The sequence below is a fragment of the Vombatus ursinus genome, unplaced genomic scaffold (assembly GCF_900497805.2).
Source record: "Vombatus ursinus unplaced genomic scaffold, bare-nosed wombat genome assembly UNPS02005459.1, whole genome shotgun sequence".
In the NCBI taxonomy this organism is placed as follows: Eukaryota; Metazoa; Chordata; class Mammalia; order Diprotodontia; family Vombatidae; genus Vombatus; species Vombatus ursinus.
The window spans coordinates 8,737,076-8,761,431 of NW_020945237.1; the positions used below are offsets into that span (position 1 = coordinate 8,737,076).

The 24,356-nt window shown below is 37.6% G+C and overlaps 1 protein-coding gene across 2 annotated transcripts in view; it reads right to left on the reverse strand.

Moving 5' to 3' along the window:
* Positions 1-24,356, reverse strand: part of TRDMT1 (tRNA aspartic acid methyltransferase 1) — a 56,581-nt gene that overhangs the window by 12,921 nt on the left and 19,304 nt on the right. For both annotated transcript variants that reach the window (XM_027847900.1, XM_027847899.1), the window contains exon 2: positions 3,608-3,717. Coding sequence is in view for 1 of the 2 variants with exons in the window: in XM_027847899.1 (XP_027703700.1) it covers positions 3,608-3,717 (110 nt within the window). In the remaining variant the exon portion in view is untranslated. The remainder of the gene's footprint in view (positions 1-3,607; positions 3,718-24,356) is intronic.

Genomic DNA, 24,356 nt, shown 5'->3' on the forward strand with positions numbered 1-24,356 from the left:
GAGAAGAAGTAAATAACATGTTACCTTTGTTTAGGACTTTATATTTTATATTAGCACGTTCTTACACCCTTGATCATCATAAGAACTGCATGAGAGATACAGTACAGGCAACCTTATCCGCATCTGACAGATCAGGTGACTGAGGCACAAAGGAGTTAAGCAACTTGTCCAAAGCCGCCAAAGACAACACAAACAGAACTTCCACTGGAATCACAGTCTCCTGCCTCCCACTCTAGCGCTCCCTCCACAAATTCCTTTTTGGCTCTGGCTCTTTGTACCCGGTGGAGCCAGAAGTAGAGAGCTTCTTTTATAATTATTTGAATTTAATTTTTAACTTTGAAAATGCATTTTAGATTTCAAAGTGCAACATAAAGAATGGAAAGACAGTGCAGGGCTGTGTCCAGGGTCCAAGCTCAGATCTGAGTCCCGGCATCACCAGCATCTCCACCACTTCAGGTCTGCAGTCTCATCACCCGCAGGATGCTCTTATGCCTGCCTTCCATCCCCAAATCTTTTCTTCTTCATATTAAACACCGCCAACTCTTTCCACTGATCCATATATGACACATACGACACTATCCTTCTAGCCATCCTTAAGAACTTCTTAAAGATGATAAAGGAACCAGATTAAGGGGAGAACGTCGAAGAAGAAACCAGGTTGCTCTATTTATCTGATCACCACCAATACTATGAAAGAACTATTAAGAGCTCTGCAGCTATGTGCTCTGCTTATGGCACTTTGGACAGATCCCTGATAGATCCCATCAGTTAGCATGGACACTCCTTCTAACAATGCCTTTTTAATTCTGCTCAAATTTTAGCAATGTTTTCTTATTTAGACCACATATAGCGAATATGCCCGATTCACTGGACTCTTGTCTTTTTTCTCTTTTAACATCTCAGGATTATCAATATACCATCTGTCGTCCCATTCTTGACTCATGACCCATTTTCTTTTCCAGCATACATTTCCCTTGATAATATTTCTTAGACAAAACTTCTCACAATCAAGGGTAACATGCTGTAGCCTCATACACATATACGAGCACACACACACACACACACACACATACACACACACACGCACATTATTCCATTGTTCTTCCATTATTTTCATTTCAATTCTTTTAAGATCATGCTGCTCCACAAATCACATGCACAGAGTAACATCAAGAGAATGCTTGTGTTTAAAAGATGGGTTTTTATGATGATGAGCAGTTTGGGTCAGTGAAACCCTGTGCAATTTGACAATGTGAACCAATTTAATCTCCTTTTCCTGCTCAATCCTGGGCCAAGCTCATTGTCCTTCAGCAGTTCCTGTTATGCACATACGCACGGACTCATTTAGCCAGCTGCATGTCATAATCTGAGCAATGTATATTTTTTGCGTTTTGTTTCTCCATTGTGGATAATGAGTTTGTGCATGCCAGGTTTTCAAGTGAAGAGCTGGTGATCTCCAGCCGTGCATGGGAAACTTCAGTTGGTAGACAACACACAAGGAAAGGGTGGGTCCTTGTGCCCATCTATACAATGATGTATTAGTGGAAAGAACAATGGTGAAAAGCTCAAAGCTCAAATTCCATCTCATTAAACATATGAATCATGGGCCTCTTTGTGGGCCCCTCCTGGCTCTGTGTTAGTCTGTAGGCTTCACTAGATTACCACAAGGGTCTATGAACCCCTGCAAGGAGGCTCATTTTCTCTTCAATTGCTCTTCACTGTTTTACTATGGGATTCCGCTCATGAGCTTCCTTTACCCTCCATAAGGTTTTGCAAGTGAGATTGTATTCCAAATTGTTTTTGCCCTGCAGTGCCATGTCTTTCCAGTTAACAAGAAGAATACTAGCCAAACGAGGCAATTTCTGGGGTCCTTCAGCTGCCGCCTTGTGGTGATTGTTTTGTATCTGTCAAAATTATCTAGGAAATGGTAATAGAGATAAGGTCTTTCTTTTGTATACTTTCCATTTTTGTAACTAACATCTTATTTAAGCAGGAGATATCTGGCCTGCTAGAATCTTCTGCTGCACACTGTCTACTTCTGATCTTTATCCTTTCTTCTAATGTGACATTTACTGACTTCTGCGCTAACCAATTGATCATCTGACTGCACAAAACATTATTTCTCAAAAGACTAGCAACTGGTCACTTCCTGTCTATTAAGACAATAAATTTCATTGTTTATCATGTTGATTCTCCCTATTTAATGCCATCTGATGCTCTTCTTGAAAAGTGTATTTACGATGGGCAGTTCTGAGGCTCCTGAAAAGTCTAAGAATTTTTGGCTTCTTTCACTTCTTGATCTCGAATCTGTTTGGTCTCTCTTCCCAAGACATTCTCCAGAAAGCCAGAGGTGAACTCTGATATGTCCCCGGTCAATATGAGCTACACTACACAAAATTTCCTCACCACATACTAGTATATGGCGTGTGTGTGTGTGTGTGTGTGTGTGTGTGTGTGTGTGTGTGTGTGTGTGTGTGTGTGTATGTGTGAGTATAGACAGTAGGGGTGGTATTACAAGCAACCAAGCCAAAAGCCCTACCTCGTGCTCATTTTGGAGAAGCTTCAATGCCCATACAGATGAAAGAGCTACAGGGCAAGTTCCATAAGGCTCTTGCTAACAGCTCTAACTCTCACTCCAAACTCAATGTCAGGTGAGTCCCAAAATGTACTACTACAGCTCACAAGTCCCATCCACTCTGATGTTCAACATACATACACCAAAATCACTTTCTCTACAATTACGCTCCCATACTCACACTCTTATACCCAAAGCAGCTTCCACCCAAATCAAAGCCACAGACATCTGCTGATGACTTCTTCCTGCTCCCTCCAAATATTCCCCACAAAAGCATGAAATCACTCACTCTTCTTTTCAGCCACCCCTACAATATAAGGAAATGAGGAGGAAATCTTCCCATGCAAAAGTCCCAAGGCCTGCAGTTGTCTCCCTCTCTTGGCCCAGTAATATTTTAGGTTCCTAACAGAAAATCCTCATCTCCCTCCAACCCCAAGCCTGTGTGCCCACCGTTTTCCACTGGAGAGAGAGAAAAGTCCTCCCCTTTTTCCAAATGCCTCAGAAAAGAAAATGTTTGATTTCACAGAAATATTCCTATTAACTCAGAAGTGTTATATAACTTTCTGTTGGGTCTGCATAGGAAAAGCCTCTGATGGACTCACTTATTGTTTTCCTTTGTTTTTGTCCAGGACTCTCATGACATTTTCAGTTGGCTATCTCCTCAACCCTCATTACAAAGGGCTCCCTCGGCACTGCTTTGGTCTTGCTCTGGCAGGTTCCTGAGGTTCACCTCACATGGTGGCCTGAATCTAAAGCTCACGTCCACTAGCGTTTCTTTCCAACCTCTAGTGGAAAATACTAGGAGAAGGTCACAGAATCACACATACAAGTAGTCAAAATAGAGTATTCCTAAGCAACATCCTCTCTCACCAAGATGAAAACATTTGGCTTTAGTTCTCTGTTCTATAAGAGTGATGGATGTCCTTGAATAAAAATAGTATTCATCACAGACTATGCAGTCCTCATTTTGTAAAGTGGCAAACACACTTTCTATGCTACATATTTACTAAAACAACAATAATAATTACTCACCTCAATAGTTTTGGCCCATAATCGTGTATGAGGAAAGTTATGCTTGTATACTTCATTTGCAATAGTGTTTACATCAATAGCAGCCACCACTTCTGCAGATACACAGCTGTCTGCAATGATAAATTAAACATTTAGAAGATGCTCTACTATTGAAAAAGAGCAAGTAGGAAAGAATGGCATTTTGTCCAATATGAAGACACAGTAGAATAACTAATACCTCTAACCAGTCAGATGACACATGAATAGTTGGTCAATTCTCTACAAAGTCCTATTTCAATGCCTCTTTGTGCCAAGGTGATTCTCAGAGGCTCTACCAGTAGTGCATGAGCTCAGGAAAGTTCCATCTATTATGCTGGGAGAGCTTCAGGTGTGGTCCCAGCAACAGACTACACCTATTTTCCAAGGATCACCCCAGCTAAGTACATCAATAGGCTGGCCAATTGATAACTAACTCTTTGACTATGGCAACCTAGCAAACAAAACTTGCCTATTTGTATGCTAAATGTGAAATCATTGTCCAAATGGACATCCCATCAAATGGACCTCCTAATGAAAGGACCAAATCATATCATTTTTGACATTCCCACTATAAATACAATTTCATGAAACATTTGATCATCTCATACTTCAGTAACAAAATGGGTAGCAGACCAATTTGAACCATCTAGAAGCAGCTAGAAGTCAGAGGCACCTTGGAACCAAATTCAAAAGAGCAGATCACCAGGAAAGTAGGCCTGAGAAAAAACCATTTTCGGAATACAACCATGTTTAGAGAACAACAGTGAATAACTACAGAGAAGAAAGGGGGAACAATGGTCTGAGCTGGTCCCTGGGTGCTCTGCTCAAAAACTGGGGTTCCATTTGCTTTGTATATGCCTTTCATTAGAAAGCATAACATTGTCATTTACGTATCTTAGGTTGCTGCCTCTCATTTTAATTTAAATCTGGTTGTAAGGGTATCTATTACTTTCCTTTAAAAAAAAAAAACAACCTTATTTTGCAGGTATTGATCTTATCTCAGTTAAAAAGGCAGTCAGGAGAGATCCTGCAGCAATAACCAAGAAAACTAACCATGGCACAAAGAAGCAGAAAATTAGTACTCAAAGACTCAAAGAAAATTAGTACTACAAAAGGATTTTTCTGAAACGCATTTCAAGAAGTAAACTCAGTGCAAGATTATCACTAATGACTTAATTGGATCTTGCATTAAATAAACTTTTTATGGAATAAATTTAAGATAATTTCTTCAGAAAATATTCAGTTTTCAGTATCACTGAGGTATTTTCACTCCCTTAGGTATTCTAGTTTGCCTGATGCCAAGTGATATGTGACCTTTGTCTTTTTCAGTGGGGCTGGAAATCTACCCTGTGACACTTAATCTACTCAATAATCAAGAATTAATTCTATGTCTTCCTGTGTATGTAACTCTAAGATCAGCTAATGACAAAAATTCCCAAAAGAGTATTTTATGTTTAAAAAAAAAAAAAAAACAACTCTAGTAAAGAAAATAGATTCTTGCAGCAGTGACCAGATTAGTAATAGCATTGATAAGAGGCACATTAAAAAATGTCGGCAAATCAAGATCTACTACGTAACTTTTAAAAAATATTTTGTGATAAGACATAGATATGACAAGACATAAGTGATGCCAACTCAGTCACCCTTTTTATCAAAGAATTGGCTTACGGTACTGATGAGCTTCAATAGGAAATCAAAGATCTCTTTTAAAAGTTAAAGATCTCTTTAAAATGACTCACAGGTCACAGTCTGTCAGAAGCTTAAATTAAGTTTGTAAAGATAAACTAGCCGTATGGGAATTTTCTGAAGTATGTTTGACATCTCTCTTCCCAACCTTATTCTCTTCTCTGGCACCTAATACAGCCACCATACTAAGCACTTTTGTTGTTTAATCGTTTCAGTCCCGCCTGACTCTTGTTGACCCTATTTGGGGCTTTCCTGGCAAAGATTTTGGAGTGGTTTTGCTTCTGGTCCTTCTCCAGCTCATTTTTACAGATGAGGAAACTGAGGTAAACAAGATTAAGTGACTTGTTCAGGGTCACACAGCTAGTAAGTGCCTGAGGCCAGATTTGGACTCAGGAAGATAAGCCTTCCTGACTCCAAGACCAGTGCTCTGTTGTACCACCTAACCACCCTAGCTGAGCACACACTAGATGCTTAATAAATACTTGTTGAATTAAATCGCATACCAATTGAGCAACATACATACTTATAAATGGCAGCTGCCCAGTTATAAACCACCACTGCACCTCACGTACAGAAGTAACACTTGGATGACCTCATCATAATCACACCTGTAATAGCTACCCAGGTATGCTAACACTGACATCTAGTGTGAGACTAACACAAACAATTGCTAAAAATAGACATTCGAGTTATTCTATAAAGTACAATATGACTTTTAGGAGAAATGGAAATACCAAAGACCACATAAATACTTCTCAAGCAATCTGAATTTAAAATCATTGCTGAAACTTCCCTATCAGGATTAGTCAAGCATCATTCTTGTTTCTTTTAAAAGGAAGATATTAACTAATATGTAGAAATCTGTATAGATATTAAGAAGTTCTTTTACAGGGTTATTATAAAAGCACCAAATACACAGATTTAATTTGCTTTAAAATCCAGCTTGGTTAAAAGTCAAACCAAAAAGTAATCAAGGAAATGTATTTCAAGATTTGCTAATTCTTTCAAAAATATGATAATTTCACGATCCTGACACAGTCCCAAAGCAGTGAATCAAAGAATTACAGAGTTTGATACCTAGAAGGGACCTCTGTAGCCATTCAGCGCAACTTATACCCAAAAGGAATCCCTGCTACCTTATACCTAACTAGTAACCATCCAGTCTTTGCTTAAAGATCACCAAAGAGGTGTGCTAGGTGCTACAGCTAGGAAGACCAAAAAAAAAAAAAAAAAAGAGACACAATTTCTGCTCAGGGAGCTTACATTCTATTGAAATCAAGTCTCAATTTGTCTCCGCAATTTCCATTTGGGGCTCCGGGTTCTGCCCATAATTCTAATCTCTCTTCTACATGACTGCTCATCCAATGCTAGAAGACAGTTATAATAACCTTCCCTCTCCCTTCCCGTCCTGAGTCTTCTATTCTCCACACAAAATCCTCAGGTCTTTCAACTGGACCTGACATTCCATGGACTCAAGGCTCTTCACCATTCTGGTTGCTCTCCTATGGACACCTTCCAGCTTGTCAGAGTACTTTTAAACTGAACACAACGTTCTAGAGGTAGTCTGACAAGGCCAGAGTACAAAGGACTGCCACTTTCCTATTTCAAAAAGTTAAACCTCTCTTGATACAGCCCAAGACTGGATATGCTTTTTTGGCTGCCACATTATGTTGCTGACTTACATGGAGCTTACAGTTCACTAAAATCCTCACATCCTTTTCAAAAGTTTGTAGTCTAACCATGTCTCTATCTTACACTTGCGAGGTTGATTTTTTGTGCCCATGTAAGACTTTATATTTGTTCCTTTTAAATTTCATCTTATTTGATTTAGCCCAATCCTCTAACATTTCAAGAATCTTTTGGATCCTAACCCTAACCCTATGCCTCCCCACTTTGTGTTGTCTGTAAATATGATAAGCACGCCTTCCAAGACTTTATTCAATTCATTAACAAAAATATTGACATTAACAAAAATGTTTACACATTTTAAAAATACGGCAACAACACAGGGCCAAGTAGCTTCCTGAAGTACTCAACAGAATGCTGAACCAATAAATCGGAAATAGAAATCATACTTTCAATGTGGCCATCCAACCAGTCCTGAATACACCTGACTGTACTATCATCTAAACCTGGGGTTCCAAAACTTTTTTGGGCCACAGACTCCTTTAGCAGTCTGATGAAGCCTATGAGCCCTTCTCAGAACGTTTTTAAACATACAAAATAAAATACACAAGGTCAAGAGCTCCTGATCTAATCCATAGCTAGACTCTATCTTCTCCATAAGAATAGTATATAAGAGTAAGCTTTGCTAAAATGTAAACAAACTACATCCAGAACATTCCCCTCATCTGCTAGTCCCCAGAGTACTATCAGAAAAGGAAATGAAGATGACCTGGCGCAACCTGTTCTTGGTGAAGCCATGCTGATTCTTTGCAATCACCACATCCCTTTCTAGATTTTCAATAACTAACTCTTTATTAAGCCATTCTAAAATTTCCTCAGGAATCAAAGTCCAGTTCACAGACTCGGTTCTCTTCCCTTTTTCTGAAAAGCAGGAAAACATTTGTCTTATAGCACACCTCTCCCATTTTCCATGATCTTTCAAACATTACTTTCAGAGGCTCAGCAATTGCTTGACAATTCTCAGGACACAAGGTTAAAATTCACCTCCCTGGTAACTTGCATTCACCAAGGGTCACTAGGTGGTCTCTTACTTATTCCCTCACTTATCCGAGTGTCACCTCTCCCCGTTAATCATTTGCGTTCTGTCATTGCCAAGGAAACGGTCTTTCCCTTGGTAGAAGATACAGAAGCAAAATATGACATAAGCAGCTCTGCCCTCTTTCTGCTATCAGTTACCATCACTGCATCTGCCCTAAGCAGAGGCCCCATGCCCTCTTCTCTCCTTCCTATTTCGGCTCCTTTACTTACACTTAGTGTTCTGGAACCATGTGGTTTCTGCACTGCACACAGGGAAGAATCTTGGCATCTAGTGAGAAAACTAGAGCCCTACAATGGGCACCTCTACAACAGATGTGACCCTGAACAAATAAATGCTACATCTCTCTGGGTCTTCTGTTTCCTCATCTTCAATACTGGAGCAGATGACCTCTAATGGATCCACACAGTTCCAAATACTATCTATGATAATTTTATGAAATATGGATTTCAGATACAGAAGTAAAAAGCTTACCTAATTCAACAATTCAATTCAATAAGCATTTATCCAACACCTATTTGAAAAGCATTGTTAGAAAGATGAGGATACAAATCCAATCCAATAATCATTTATCGGGCAGCTGGGTAGCACAGTAGAGAGAGTACTGGCCTAGAATCAGGAAGACTCATCTTCCCGAGTTCAAATCTTGCCTCAGACACTTACTAGCTGTGATCACGGACAAGATGCTTAGTCCTCTTTGCCTCACTTTCCTTGTCTGTAAAATAAGCTGGAGAAGGAAATGCCAAACAGTATCTTGTTCCATGGAATTGAAACCGGGCAGAGCAGCCAATGCAAAGATGAAAGGTATCCTTGTCTTCAAGGAGCATCTAATATTAAATAACGTGTATGTGGGGGGGGGGGTTGGGTGATGTATGTACACAAATAACTAACACAAGATAGAAAATTAGTAGGTGCAAGAGTAGGCAAACAATAACATAATAGATTTCAGGAAGAAAACATTTCTAGGAGGAGGAATCAGCATTCATTGAGGAAGGGACAACTGGCTAGGGCTCAAAGAAAGAGAAAGATTTCAATATATGGAGATAAGAAAGCGTGTAGGGGAAATTTAATTACAGGTATGGGAGGTGGAATATGCAAAATGCATGGAGATAGGATGAGCAAATATAATACCAGTGGTATATCCCAGCTGGAATGTAAAATGCACAAAGGGAAAGGGAAATCCTGTGAAAACAGACTGGAAAGGTATATTGAAACTGGCTTAAAGATAAAAGCATGGAACATGCCTTCATGCAGGTGATATCCCATCAAAAATACTAGCAGGGAGGGGAAAAAAACCTCATACAAATGAGACAACTATGAATGAAGATGCCGAAACTCTGACACTTCCATATGTATTTTCGAGAGCTATAAAAAGCCAGTACTTAGCAAAACATAAAGTGGGAATACAGGACAGTTGGAGGAGCAGTAAAGAAGAGAAAGATGCCAAACTAAGAGGAAGGCAACACAGCAGAGATTACAGGGAAAGGAAAAGAAGGGCACAGGGCCAGACATTACAAAGCTGTTAGCAAAAGTGGTGGAGACACAAATTTTTATGGGACTTCGTGAGAATGGGAATAAAAGCACCATACATCTTTCCAGTAAGTCTCTAGGAAAATGAGCTAATAATTGCACTGACATGATGAGAGTCCAACACAGCTACTGCTTCTGGTTGTATCTCTGCCTGGCCCCTGGAGGCTTCTTGGCAGGAAACACAACAGGGAGGTAGCTATTTAGCTTGCTATGGAGGAACTCCATGGAAGTGGTACAGGATTAGTTTACTGGCAGGTACCCTGTGGATTTGGCCCAGCCCTGAGTCAGTCACCCTAAGTCTAAAGTGAGAGGAAACCAAATTGCTCTGGGCTCTCTCAAGGTTGAGTTGCTGTCTGGTATATTCCAGAATCCCAAGATTACTTCCAGGTCCTATGCTCTATTCCCTTACCCTCACACTACCTCTTTGGAAAGAGAAGTAAACTGAGATAAGGTTAGAAACATTGGGGAGATCACTACCAATGAAGTCCAACAGACCATTCTCTGATATGGCATATTTTAAGTAACAAAAATTACCAAAGTATCAGAAAATGATACTAGTGAAAAAAAGGTAAGGGAATCTACTTCTATAAATATATGTGTGGGCATACATAGATGAATATATATATATATATATTATATATATACACACACATAAATATACATATGTATGTGTGTTTATTATACACTGTATTGCAGGAAAAACAGATTTTGTTAAAAGTTGGTGAAATTCAGGAAGTCCCTGTCATCTGAGAATAACACTGATTAAGTGCATCATTTAAAATTAAGTGAATCTGATAGGGTATGGGTCGTGAACCTCTAAAAAGGGTCCTTGAACTTTCCCACAAATTTCCACAGCCCAAATCCCTGGCATTCACCTAAGGCATAGCCCATCCCAGTATAATCCTTTCAACTGTCCTTTTATTATGCCCACCCCAACCCAGCCAGCCCTTCCTCTTTTGCCTCCAGACCACCCCAGGCTACTTGCCACTCCCAGATTCCATCCAGATCTTCCCACAGTCTTTTTCCCTATAAAAGAATCAGTCTCATCCTCATCAAACCCACAGATTCCTAAAATCTGGCCCACTTGTACTGGTGTCACAAATGTGCAGTCTCACTAAGAATCTCACCCACCCAAGGGTGGGTGCTTTCAAGGCACACTCCAACACTCTACCCTTGCAGTTCAGGGTTTCTAGCACCCCTAGACCACAACAAATCCACTTAAACAGGGACCAAAACATCACAGCAAATAGTAAGGGGAAAAGGATTTGATAAGAACTTTACCTTAGACATGAAAACAAAGATTATGAAAAGTTTAATTTATCTGACAGGAATCAAGACTGAACCTGTGACTTCATGGTATGGTATTTTTATCTTACATTTAGCAAAATTTAGGTTATACTTGCAACTATGCATTAATTCTTAGAAGAAACCAAGAATATACCAAAAGTTGATTTCTGTTGGGCAAACTTTTTCCAATAAGATTATATGTTAGCATGATAGGACATCCTTCACTTCTCATCTGACTTTTTAAGCATGGTCATATTTGAGGGCTTCATCAGTTTTATCAAGTCTCTCTCTCTTATCATTCTTTGATATTCAAATAGTTCTCCTTTGAAGTCTCATTGGGAAGAGAGGCAAGTGTTAAGCAAAAATGATGGATGCATGAGTGGAGATTAATATTTTGTTGGGTTATGATGTCTTTTGCTTTCCTATTCAACTTCAAAGGGAAGGAGCATGACAAAGAGCCAGGAGGCCATGGGTTCAGCTCACCTCGGACCTATCCTGGGCAAACTAAACTTTAGGAAAACCATTTTGGCAGCTGAGTGGAGGATAACCTGGAGAGGGGAGAAACTGGAGGCAGGGATACCAATTAGAAGTCTACTGCAATAATCCAGGAGGTAACAAGAACCTGTACTAGGATGCTGTCTGCATGAGTGCAAAGATGGCAGACATAAACAAGAAATGTTGTAAAGGTAGAAACACAATGATTTAACACTAGATAGGATACGTGGGGTAAGTGAAAGTGAGAAGTGATGACACTGAGGTTGAAAGCTTGACTGGCACTAACAAAATGCTGTTTCCCTGACCAATAACAGGGAAGCTCAGAAGAGGAGAGGGTTTGGAGGAAAAGATGATGAGTTTTGTTTGGACATGCTGAGTTTGCCTACAGGAGACGTGCACAAGGCAATTGTTGATGCAGGACAGAAGATCAGGAGAGAGAATGAGGCATACTGGGCTCCGGCAGGAAAACAGAAGGCCCAGGATAGATCCTGTATTAAGCCATTAATTAATATTTTTTAATTGTTGACATGTACTAATGTTTCATTTTCCTATAAAAACAATACTGTAAATATAAAAAATGGTGAGTGCCCAGAGGAGTCCACAACACTATTCTTAAATCGTTATTTACCTGAAGCATGGTACTAACTGATACTGTTTTAGTAAGACAACCATCATCTATGACAATGTTTTTATGAGAAACATCTTGCTTCCTAACCTTTGTACCTTTGCTTCCTACCCTGTTGGGAGCAGCAATTCTGAGAGTCACACCAAGTACTTTCGCATTTAGCATCACGGTTGGGGAGGAGGATGAAATTGAACTTATTAACTCTCTGCATTTACGTAAGGGAAGGAACCTAAGTTAACCTCTCCCCAAGAGAAATATTATTCAAGTCATAAAAGAATCAATCTAGAAAAGGCACCTCAAACTGAATAGGTTTAAATATATCCCAATAAACTAACACAAACTCTGATGCTTAGCTAAACCATGAAAATTGATTTCCTACATTACTAGATTCCATCCATCCATGAGCAAAGTTCAAGTGAACAAAGATTAATTAGTAATAATTAAACTGCATAATAGAGCCATTGTACAGTTCAGTTTCAAATGATTATCATGTGGTAAACCTTTTCTAAGAAATATAAAGAACCAGGGACTGTCTACATTCCAATATCATTTCAAAGGATACAAACGTAAATCTTCCTTCCTCATGCTTCTTAGGAAGTTTGACAGATTCCCACTTCAGTTAAAGGGGCTATCTAATTTACAGAAAAAAGCATTTTGAAATAACTATGTAATGGACAAAAGAAAAATTAGTTAATATTAGGTTTTCACTGCACAGACCTTGAAAATGTTTCATATAAAGAAGCCTGAAACTAATGAACCAGTCTATATTTGTATAAAAACTATAAAACAAAATTCTAGAATTTCCACTAAAGATGGTTTACAGGAAAAATTGAATATTTAGAATATTTAGGGTCAAAGATTTAATTTTTCTATTCTAAAAAAGAAATTATCTGGAACATTGAGCATCAATCCATATTTTTAAATTTTTTAAAGTTTTTAGTTCCAAATTCTATCCCTCGCTTCCCCACTCCATGAGGCACTAAGCAATCAGATAAAGGTTATATATGTACAATTATGTAAAATGTTTACATATTAGTCATTTTGTGCAATTTGAAGATTTGAATAAAAGAATAAAATGAAAGAAAGTAAAAAACAGTATGCTTTAGTCTGTATTCAATCAATATCAGTTCTTTCTCTGCAGGTGGATGAATAGTGAGCTTCACCCTTAGTCCTTTAGGATCGTCTTTGATTATTGTATTGCTAAGAACAACTAAGTCATTCACAATTCTTCTTCCTACAATACTGCTGTTACTGTGTACAACTTCCTCCTGGTTCTGTTCCATTCACTATGCATCAGTTCATGTAAGTCTTTCCAGGTTTTTCTGAAATCATCCTGCTTGTCATTTCTTATAGCACAATAATATTCCATTACAATAATATACCACAGCTTGTTTAGACATTCTCCAATTGATGGGCATCCCTTTGATTTCCAATTTTTAGCCACCACAAAAATAGCTGCTATGAATATTTTTGTACAAATAGGTAATTTTCCCCTTTTTTATGTCTTTGAGATATACACCTAGCAGCGGCATTGCTGGATCAAAGGGTATGCAGTGTTATAGCCCTTTGGGCTTAGTTCCAAATTGTTCTCCAGAATGGTTCAGTTCACAACTCCCCAACAGTGCCTTAGTGTCTCAGTTTTCCCACATCCCCTCCAATATCCAACATTTTCCTTTTTTGTCATATTAACCACTCTGATAGATGTGAGGTGGTACCTAATTTGCATTTCTCTGATCAATAGTGATTTAGAACATTTTTTCATATGACTATAGATAGCTTAATACAGATGTTGTTAAGGAATATTTCTTTCATAATCATGTCACAGTGAATAATAAAATGCTTGTGGCAAAGTGTAATTAAATTATCACCCTTCTATATCTCTGAGAGACACAAATCTACTTTGAATTAGTCTCAGACCCACTCTCCTACATGCCTTCTCTTCTCTAGGCTTAAGGTTTCTTATTATTGCTTTGAAGATTTCGGACCTCGTCCTTAAGAAGTCCTAAGGAAAGGTCCTCTAATACAAATATTAATGAAAGGAAAAGAACCTCAGAGAAAAAAATATACTTTATTTCTTCATTTCTATACTAGTTTTTACTCTCCTGCTGTCTTTCTGACCAGTTACTGTGTCAAAGCCATGTCCTCCTCTCTGAGCCCTTTGCCCTCTCAAGGCTCATACCCAACCTATCTCTAATTCAAGCTCTATTTTCTCTTGCCTGGACTCTTCATCAACTCCTCATCCCAATCCCACCTCCAACCAATGAAATTTTATGTATCTTGACTTTCAATCAATATCGCTGACTGAACAGAGACAGACCATTCAGCAGCCATACAGTTAATCCAGCAAAACCCTGAAATTCACACCAGACTGAATAATGATCAATAAATCCAATGAGAAACTACAGGAAGTGATTTCTACCACCCTAGAACTGTAAAAACCTACGTGCGATAGGAAAGGGGGCCTACAAACAAAGCCAGCATCAGTGCAGACAGTCATTATGCCCAGAGACTAGCCAGAGACAAGACTCTGTCCAGAAGCAACCCCTTACCCAGGGTCCCCTCCCCCCCCAAAAAAAACCAGGGAGGATAGGTATAGGTGTAGGCCTTTGAAACTTTGGGAATGACAGGGAGCAGAGCACTGTGGAACATCACAAACCCAGAAGTTCTGACATCCCTAACATTCTATCCAAAGTCACCGCTGATAACCCTTAAGATTCATCTCCAGAGATGGAGAGGGAGCCAATATCAGAGGAACCTCACTCATATCTGAAATGAGCAAAGAACACTTGAAAACACATAACTACACATAGAATTACATGTAGAAATACATCAAACACAACAGGGAAGTAAGCATGGATGGGGGTGGGGGTGAGAGAGGAATGGAAGGCAGACCATAGAGAAGAGATGGTTTGTAATACGTTATTTCAGAAGGCAAAAGATAAGTATGATTACAACCATGAAAAACGCAGCCAACAAAACAGAATATAATCCTACGGGGGGGAAAGAACCTTTAATAAAACAGAGAATTGCCAAACATTCCTAATGAAAAGACCAGAGCTGTGTAGAACCTTTAAAATAAAAACACAGGAGTCCAGAATAATATAAAAAGCAAATATGAATGGATGATCATAATGGACTAAACAAGGATAAACTGCTTACATTCCACTATGGGAAGATGATATGTGTCTCCCCTCAGGATGCCATCATCATCAGTGGTTGTAGGAGTCCAATAAGCCAGAGGGCCTGCGAGTAGTTTTTAATACGTTTTAATGACCTTAAGATAAGAAAATAAAGTGAAGGGGATGGAATACATTATGGAACAGGGAGAAGAAAAAGGGAACTAATCATGGAGCACAAGAAGACGACTTGTGGGAGGAAGGGATGAGGGGAGAGTGAGTGAACCTTACTTTCATCTAAACTGGCCTAAGGAGGAAAACAATATCCACATTGTTGGCTACAGAAATACATTTCATTCAAAAGGGTGAAACAGGAGGGAAAGGGGAGAAGCAGACATAAGAGGGAGGGTAGACTGAGGAAGGGGTCAATCCTAAGCAAAACAAACTCCTAACTACATAGAGTGGATCTGGAAAGAAAGATTTAAAGAGAATGAAAGAAAGGATAAGACCCTATGATCTGGCTCTAGGGGAGGGAAAGAGAAGAAAAGCAATTGAGCAGATACAAATTGCATCAAACTTGGAGCATGCATTGATGCTCACCACACTCCTCTCATCACCAAAAAGAAAGAAAAGTATAATAAGATGAAGGGAAACACACAATCAACTATTGTAGCTGTGAATGTGAATGGCATAAACTCATAAAATGGAAGAAGATGGCAGAATGGATTAGGAAGCAGAAGCCAACAATGTGTTTACAAGAAACACAAGTGAAGCATAAAGATTCACACAAAGTTAAAATAAGGATCAGGAGTAAAATCTATTATGCTTTGGCTGAAGCAACAAGGCAAGGGTAGCAATCACAGTATCAAACAATGCCAAAGCAAAAACAGAATTAAAAGAGATAACAAGGAAAACAACATATAGTTGAAGTAACAAAGACAATGAAATAATACCAATACTAAATATATTTGCACCAAATGGCACAGCATCTAAATACTTAAAAAAGTTATATGAGTTACAGGGAGAAATAGGCAGTAAAACTATAATAATGGGGGCTTCAATGTGCTCCTTTCAGATCTAGAAAAATCTAACAAAAAATAAACAAGAAAGAAGCTAAGAACTTGAATAGAATTTCTTAAAATGTTGATATAACAGACCTCTTGAAACCACTGAATGAGAATAGAAAAGAGTATATATATTCCCAGCTGTACACAGCACTTTTAAAAAAATTTACCATGTATTAGTGTATTGAAATCTCACAAAAACACAGAAAAATTAAACACATTTTTATTACCCACAATGCAGCATCTAAGCTACCAACAAAAACTAGCAGGAAAAGATAGAAAGGTAATTTCTATTTAAAATAACTACATGACACAGAAGATAGTTGGAAGTCTACCTGCCAAAATATACAAGATCTATAAAACACTCACTATACAAATAAAGATAAATCGAAATAATTGAAAAAATATTTACTACTCCTGGGTAGGTCAAATCAATATAATAAAATGACAATACTACCCAAATTAATTTACATTTTCAGTGCCATACCAATTAAACTACTAAAGGATTACTTTATAGAGCTAGAAAAAATAATAACAAAATTCATTTGGAAGAAGAAAAGGTCAAGAAACTGAAGGGAAATAATGGGGGAAAAAAGTAGTAAGGAAGGAGGCCTAGCAGTACCAGATCTCAAACTATAACACAAAGCAGTCATCATTATAACAATGAGGTAGTGGTTAGAAATGGACAGATTTGATCTGTGGAATAAACTAGGTACACAAGTAAAGGAAGGACTCATTTGACAAAAGTTATTGGTAAAAATGGAAACAGTCTGGTAGAAACTAAATATAGACTAACACCTTACAATCCATACCAAGATAAGCTCCAAATGAGTATATGACTTAGACATAAAGTGTGACAAATCAAAAAAGCAAGGAAGAAATTACTTGTCAGATTTTTGGAGAGGGGACAAATTCACAACTAAAGGATAGAGAGACTCACGGAAGGCAAAATGGATATTTTTGATTCCATAAAATTTAAAAGTTTTTGCACAAATAAAACCAATGCAGTTAAAAAATGGAAGAGAAGCAGATAAATGGGGGAAAGTCTTCGCAGCTGTTTTATTTCTAAGCTATATTGGGAACTGACTCAAATTTTTAAAAATAAGAGCCATTCCCCAATTCATAAATGACCAAAGGATATATAGGCAGTTTTCAAAGGAAGAAATCAAAAGCCATATTAAAAAATGCTCTAAATCACTAATAATTAGTGAAATGCAAATTAAACAACTCTGAGGTTCCACCTCACACCCATCTGATTGGCAAAGTTGACAAAAAAGGAAAATGACAAAAGTTGGAGGGGCTATGAGAAAACATGCATTAATACACTACTGGTGAAGCTGTGAATTTGTCCAACCATACTTGGTACTGGCTAAACAATAAAGTGGTAGATCAGTGGAATAGGTTAGGTATGCAAGATACAGTAGTCAATGACTATAGTAACTTACTATTTGATAAACCCAAAGACTACAGCTTTTGGGATAAAAACTCACTATTTGACAAAAACTGATGGGAAAACTGGAAAAGAATAATGCAGAAACTAGGCATAGACCAAAATCTTACACCATATACCAAAACAAAGTCAAAATGGGTTCATGATTTAGATAGAAAGGCTGATCCTATAAGCAAATTGGGAAAGCAAGGAATAGTTCACCTATCAGATTTATGGAGAACAGAAGAATTTATGTCCAAATAGGAGACAGAGAACATTATGAAATGCAAAATGGATAATTTTGATTACATTAAATTGAAAAGTTTTTGCACAAACAAGGTCAATGCAACCAAGATTAGGAGGAAACCAGAAAACTGGGAAAGAAATTTTACAACTAGTATCTCTGCTAAGGGTCTCATTTTTAAAATATATAGAGAACTAAGTCAAATTTATAAGAATACAAGTCATTCTCCAATTGATAAATGGTCAAAGGATATGAACAGGCAGTTCTCAGAGGAAGAAATTAAAACCATCTATAGTCACATGAAAAAATGCTCTAAATCGCTATTATTTAGAGAAATGCAAATCAAAACAACTCTGAGGCACCACATCACACCTATCAGATTGGCCAACATGACAAAAGAAGAAAATGATAAATGTTGGAGAAGATGTGGAAAAATTGGAACGCTAAAGCACTCTTGGTTGAGAAATGGTCCAACCATTCTGGAGGGCAGTTTGGAACTATGCCCAAAGGGTTATAAAATTGTGCATACCCTTTGACCCAGCAATAGCACTTCTAGGGCTGTATCCCAAAGAGATTATAAAAATGGGAAAAGGACTCACATATACAAAAATATTTATAACAGCTCTTTCTGTGGTGGCAAAGAACTGTAAATTGAGAGGATGTCCATGAATTGGGGAATGGCTGAACAAGTTGTGGTATATGAATGTAATGGAATACTATTGTGCTATAAGAAATGATGACCAGGCAGACTTCAGAAAAACCTGGAAAGACTTGTATGGACTGATGCTGAGTGAAGTGAGTAGAACCAGGAGAACACTGTACACAGTAACAGTCACGTTGTACAATGACTAACTTTGATAGACTTAGCTCTTCTCAGCAATACAAGGATCTAAGACATCTCCAAAAGTCTCATGATGGAAAATGCTATCCACATCCAAAGAAAGAACTATGGAGTTAGAATGCAGATTGAAGCATGCTATTTGCTCTTTTCTTTTCTTCTATTTTGTTTTGTTTCCTTTCTTGTGGCTCCTCCTAATGGTTCTAATTCTTCCTTACAACATGACTAATGTGAAAATATGTTTAATAGGAATGTATACGTAGAACCTATATCAGATTGCAAGCCATCTTGGGGAGGAAGATGGAGAGGGAGAGTGAGAAAAATTTAAAACTCAAAAGCTTATGGAAGTGATTGTTGAAAACTAAAAATAAATTAAAAAAATAATAAAAGGAAAAAAAAATTGTCCAGCCATTCTGGAAAACCCAGAAGAAGGCAAGGCAAATAAAAATTAAACTCATTACAAATATGTGTAGTCATACAAAACAAATTTCTGCACGGGCCAAATAACAGCAATATTCTAAAAGCAAACAACTTTGAAAGACTTCTGATTGATGCAATGTCAACTCCTATTCCAGAGGCTTCTCTCTCTCTCTCTCTCACACACACACACACACACACACACACACACACACACACACACACATATACATCCATGCACACAGGAAGGCATATGCACACTAACGTGGGATTCTTTTTTGTTTCATTCTACATATTTATTATAAGGGTTTGTTCTTCATCCTTTTTCAAAAGGGGAAGGGGGCTTTGGCAGGACGAAAAGAAAGCAAATTTTGGTTAACTGAAAAAAAAATAAAATTTAATTTAAAAATCGATAATAGTGGTACTTAGTTAAGGCTATCCCATCCCTTGGCCTGTAACATATAAAAATACTACACACAAGAAGGATTATCTCATTGTACAGATTCTCTTCGACTTTTGTTTTTTTTTTCCAGACCTAAAAGCCCCTATCACTAAGATTCCTGACAAAGCTCTCAAGCCTCATCCCCGTGTTGCCATTCAGGCCCTTTACAATGAGATGGTTCTCTCTTAAAGTCTCTCTTTAACCAGGCAAAATTCTATTAACTTTCAAGGATAAACAAGGTGTTTGTTCACAGGTACACTCCCAATTTAGAACAAAAACCACCAACAACTGTCAAAAAACAATTACATAACTCCTCAGTAGGGAACTTTTTGCTTTAGCCAAATTGTACTTCACATTTTCTGGTGCGGTACAAAGCCCATAAATAAAACAAAGGATTAACTGCTAAAAGTGAAGGCATTCAGCAGGCCAGGTGATCTAATAAACTTTTTATCCAACTTAGACCTATTTTCTCTCCAAGAATGAGGTATAATGGAAGCAACGCTCTCACCTCTTAGAGTAAGTGCTTGATATAGCTACTCTTGTGTAATCTTTTCCGGTGGTCTTCTTAACAGTTGTCTCTCACTTTGGTCATGGAAAACTAACAAGACTTCAGATAAAAATAAACATCCAACCCCACACACAATCTTACTCATATGATCTTTATCCTAAAAGTTTCCTGAGGGCAGGAACTTCCCATCTCTGTGCACCTACCATACTGATCCTAACAGGGGCTTGCACACAAGAAATATTTGTGGAATGGAAAAAAGGATGTCCTTTAATTATTTTAGAGAATGATGGAATTTTAGAGTTCAAAAAGGTCCTTAGAAATCATCTAGTTTAAACTCCATTTCACTAAAGAAAATAAGACTGATCCTGAGTCACCTCTCTGACCCTGTCTCCTCACTTGGCTTGTTTCAAGAGAAGAACTGTAAGTTGAAAAACACTTTAGAAATGCAAGCTCTTGTTATTATCTGAAACAGCTCCCGATCATGTCACACTTTACAGTGCCATGTTACAGAAATGTATGCTGTTTTTGTACATGGACCCCAACTGAGTCTCACAACAACCCCGCAAGCTTGGTTCCCTTTTAACGGAGGAGGAAACAAGGGCAAGAGGTGGAGTGCTGAAGGCCATCCTAACTTGACTCAACCAACAACTCAGGCAGAATGGAGCCTCTTCTGAACCCAAGTCCACTCTTCGTTTCGTTATGCTCTCTCTGCAAGGCTAAACTGGCTGGGAAGTGAAAAGAAGGTGAAGGAAGTGTCTTCAAATGGACAGGGGGCCCAGGGTTAGGAAGGAAGATTTTGTTGCCTTCTTACATTTAAAAGGCACATACTGAGAGCATAACAAAAATCACAGAATGCTAGATGACTCTGGGGCCCATAAAGGCTAAATACCTCATTGAGAGATGAGGAAACTGAAGCACAGAGAATTAATTAGACATAGTAATTAGGTCTTCTAACTCTTAAATCCAGCATTCTTTCCACTATAACACATTGCCTCTACAGATTATTCTATTTGAAATTATGACAAGAATATCACTTCATAAAATCCGGACTCAACCAAGTCTTGGATCAACCAAGACCATCAAAAATAACTGAGCTCAAACTATGCTCAGAAGAAAAAAAAAATCAATGCCATCCACGTGAGTTATTATTATTATAAGTATATCCTAATTATAACATCTGGCCATGTTCATTTTCCAAATGCTGCAGCTTTTTCAGCTCCAAAATCTATCCGTCCTTTGTTTCTCCTCTATTTTTCTATCTCAATATTAACTTATTTCCTCATCAATAGACTTCGCCCACTTAACTCTGATTCATTCAAATCTCTTCTAAAATCTCTCCAATGACTTGAAATAGTTAACAGTCTCTGAGGGACAATGTGGTTATCACAGAAACAGAATGAGACTGTCAGAGGACCGGAATTCAACTTCCAACTCTTCCATTTACATTGGAGTTACTAAGTGATCTCAGTTGCTTAAATTCCCTGAACCTCAATTTCCTCAGTGTAAAGTAGGATTAATACTTGTACATAACTCTACCTCACAAGGTTATCCTGACGATCAAAAAGCTGATACATCCAAAGTTCTTTTGACTCACCAAACCTCAAGTGCTGTTACTCCTTCGAACACGACTCCGATTTTGGGCAGTAACTATTACTTGATAAATTATATCCACTACCAAAAAAATCACACAATGGTATACATAAATGGCAGCAAATTCATTAAGAAGAACTGGATATGGAAAACAAACCAGATTATGGATACTGATTGTCAAATGACTTTAAAAGATATATGTGCAAGAAGGAAAAAAAAACTCCACAAAGATTCTTAGAAACCTGGCAAAAGTCATTTAGAAAAAGATAGTGAGGTGGCGAGTCCTAAATGATCTAAAATCAGTTACCTACCCACTGAGCATTAGAAAAGCAATCAGAAAACTTTAAAAAAGGACATCTTCAATGAAATTTAGGTCATTCACACCATAGAACAAAGACTATCACTAAATAGGCAGATAAGTGCTCCTGGGTTGGGCACACACAAACCAATCTTAAAGCAATCTGTAAATCACTATGTAAATATAAAGATTGTTTTTATTACCAAAGTTTACCCCAAAAATGGATAATTTGCTAACCACAATGTACTTCACAGAACAAAATGCCAAGTCTTTTAAATGTTGGTGGGGGGGGGCGGTTCTGCTCATCCTAAATCTAAGGATAGAAATCTAACCAAGGAAAATTTAGCATAGCTAGAAAATGTCACAAAAATTATAGGCAAATGCAAAAGTGAGGTGAGGGGCAAGCCTTGTTCCAGTGCTCAAAAATTAAAACCAAAGATTCAAAAGTACCATCTGGTGACACCTTTACTAACAGGGAAAAATACCTCATAATGTTCTGGTCTGGTAAAAGAGCAAAAACACTTATAAACACATGTAATTACAAAGTGTTTTGGTTTAGGCCCAAATTGGCAAATATATTACTGAGGACTGGAGACAACTTAAGAGGTCTAACAAAAGAGTCAGTGATGAGTGATCAATGTGAAACTCACATATTTGACCAAAAATAAGAACTTGGCTCAATTTTGCTGAGTGTGATTAGGTACTACTTGGAAAGAACTCAAAGTTGACACCCTGGCTGGACTTCTGATACTCTTTTGTAGGGCAGGCCTATTTACTTTTAGGACTACCTCCAAGATTTTGAGCACCATTAAAAAATCAAATCACCCAGGGCTTTGTTCTCCCCCCATTCCATACATATTTATTACTTTTACTGAAACCAGTTTAATTCTTGTTTAATTTCACTTAAAACTAGAAACATGATATGATGAATCATCTCATTTTGTATCCATGTATTTCTGAAGCATGCCCTTTCAAATGTCATTAATATCCACCTCACAACACTCCATGACTTCATCTTGTTTCTGAAAGCATAGGTTGGAAAATGTCATAGGCTATGACGACAAACCATATAATAAGGTTTGAAACATGCACTGATTAATCAACAAGCAATTTTTCAGCACCCACTACGTGCATGGCACTGTGCTATGGGTTTTCAGGGATATAGATATAAAAAAAAAAAAAAGAAATAATCCCTACTTGTACATTTACATTTTAGGTTCTACATTTGGGAAATGAGTACAAGAAAATGTAAACACAAAGGAAAATAAATTTCTCTACTGATTTTAGAGTTTATTAGGAAGAATACAATGTCTTATACAATATAATTTTTATTAAAGCTTGTAGGAAAAATATTGAATAAGAGTCCTCAAAATAAGCCAATTTTAAATGGTGCCTATACAGAGAGGAAAGACCAAAGGCACTGGAGAATAGCACTTCTAATGAAAGATTCACCATACTGAGGAAGATCAGATCTGTTTTATGTTCTTATTTATTATTTCCCAAACAAATAACATTGCTTTTTTTTTTTTTTAAAACAACATCCATGATCCATTTTGGCCTAGAACTTTTGGGATAAGGGATACCAGCAAAGTTGGTAACAAAGAGAATTTCTGTAAAAGAAAATCTCATTTATCCAAAGATCTTTATTATAAATTATTTTCCCAAGGTAGACAGGGGTTGGAAGAACACACTACAAAAGATTTGCCTGAAACCTTTTAGAAAGGAAACAGTGGCTAGATGTTAAGAATCTACTGGATGAGGTTCTATGATAAATGTGCTCTAATTCCTAACAGACACACCTTCTACCTAGCAATTTGAATTCAGAGATTTTGGTATTTTCTTGAGTCCAGAATCATTCTGTGGCTACTCCCAGCCCAGTGTCTACAAATATTTGTCACCTGTTGACTTCACATTCACAGTAACCCCAAACTTCCTTTTTTTGGCCTGGATATTTTTCTAATTAAAATGGCGCTTTACAACAGAATTTGCCAAGAGGCGTTATGGCCTAACACCAATCATGATAGCACGTAACAATAGTCATGATTTACTTTAGTTTTAAAATAACCTGAAGCCTTAAAGAAGGGGGATGCAAAACAATTAAGTTCCCAACTCATTCAATTCTGTAACTCTTAATAATCAAAATGCTTCATAAAAGGTATAACTATAATACTGAAATAATTTTAGGATTTAAAGTCCCCTAAATATTTTCCCTATTAGTCAGAATCTCATTAAGAGGGCTTAAAATGGAGAGAGGAAGAAAAATCCATGTAGTTGTTAGGCCAGTTATCATCAAACATGAATTGATATATTAAGAATTTATTAAATAACTACTATGTGTAAAGCAACAGCTAAAACACCCAAAAATGTCAAGAGAAATATCTGCTAATTAATAAGAAACAATATCTCAAAAGAGCAGTAATAATACTCATGACTTTAGATG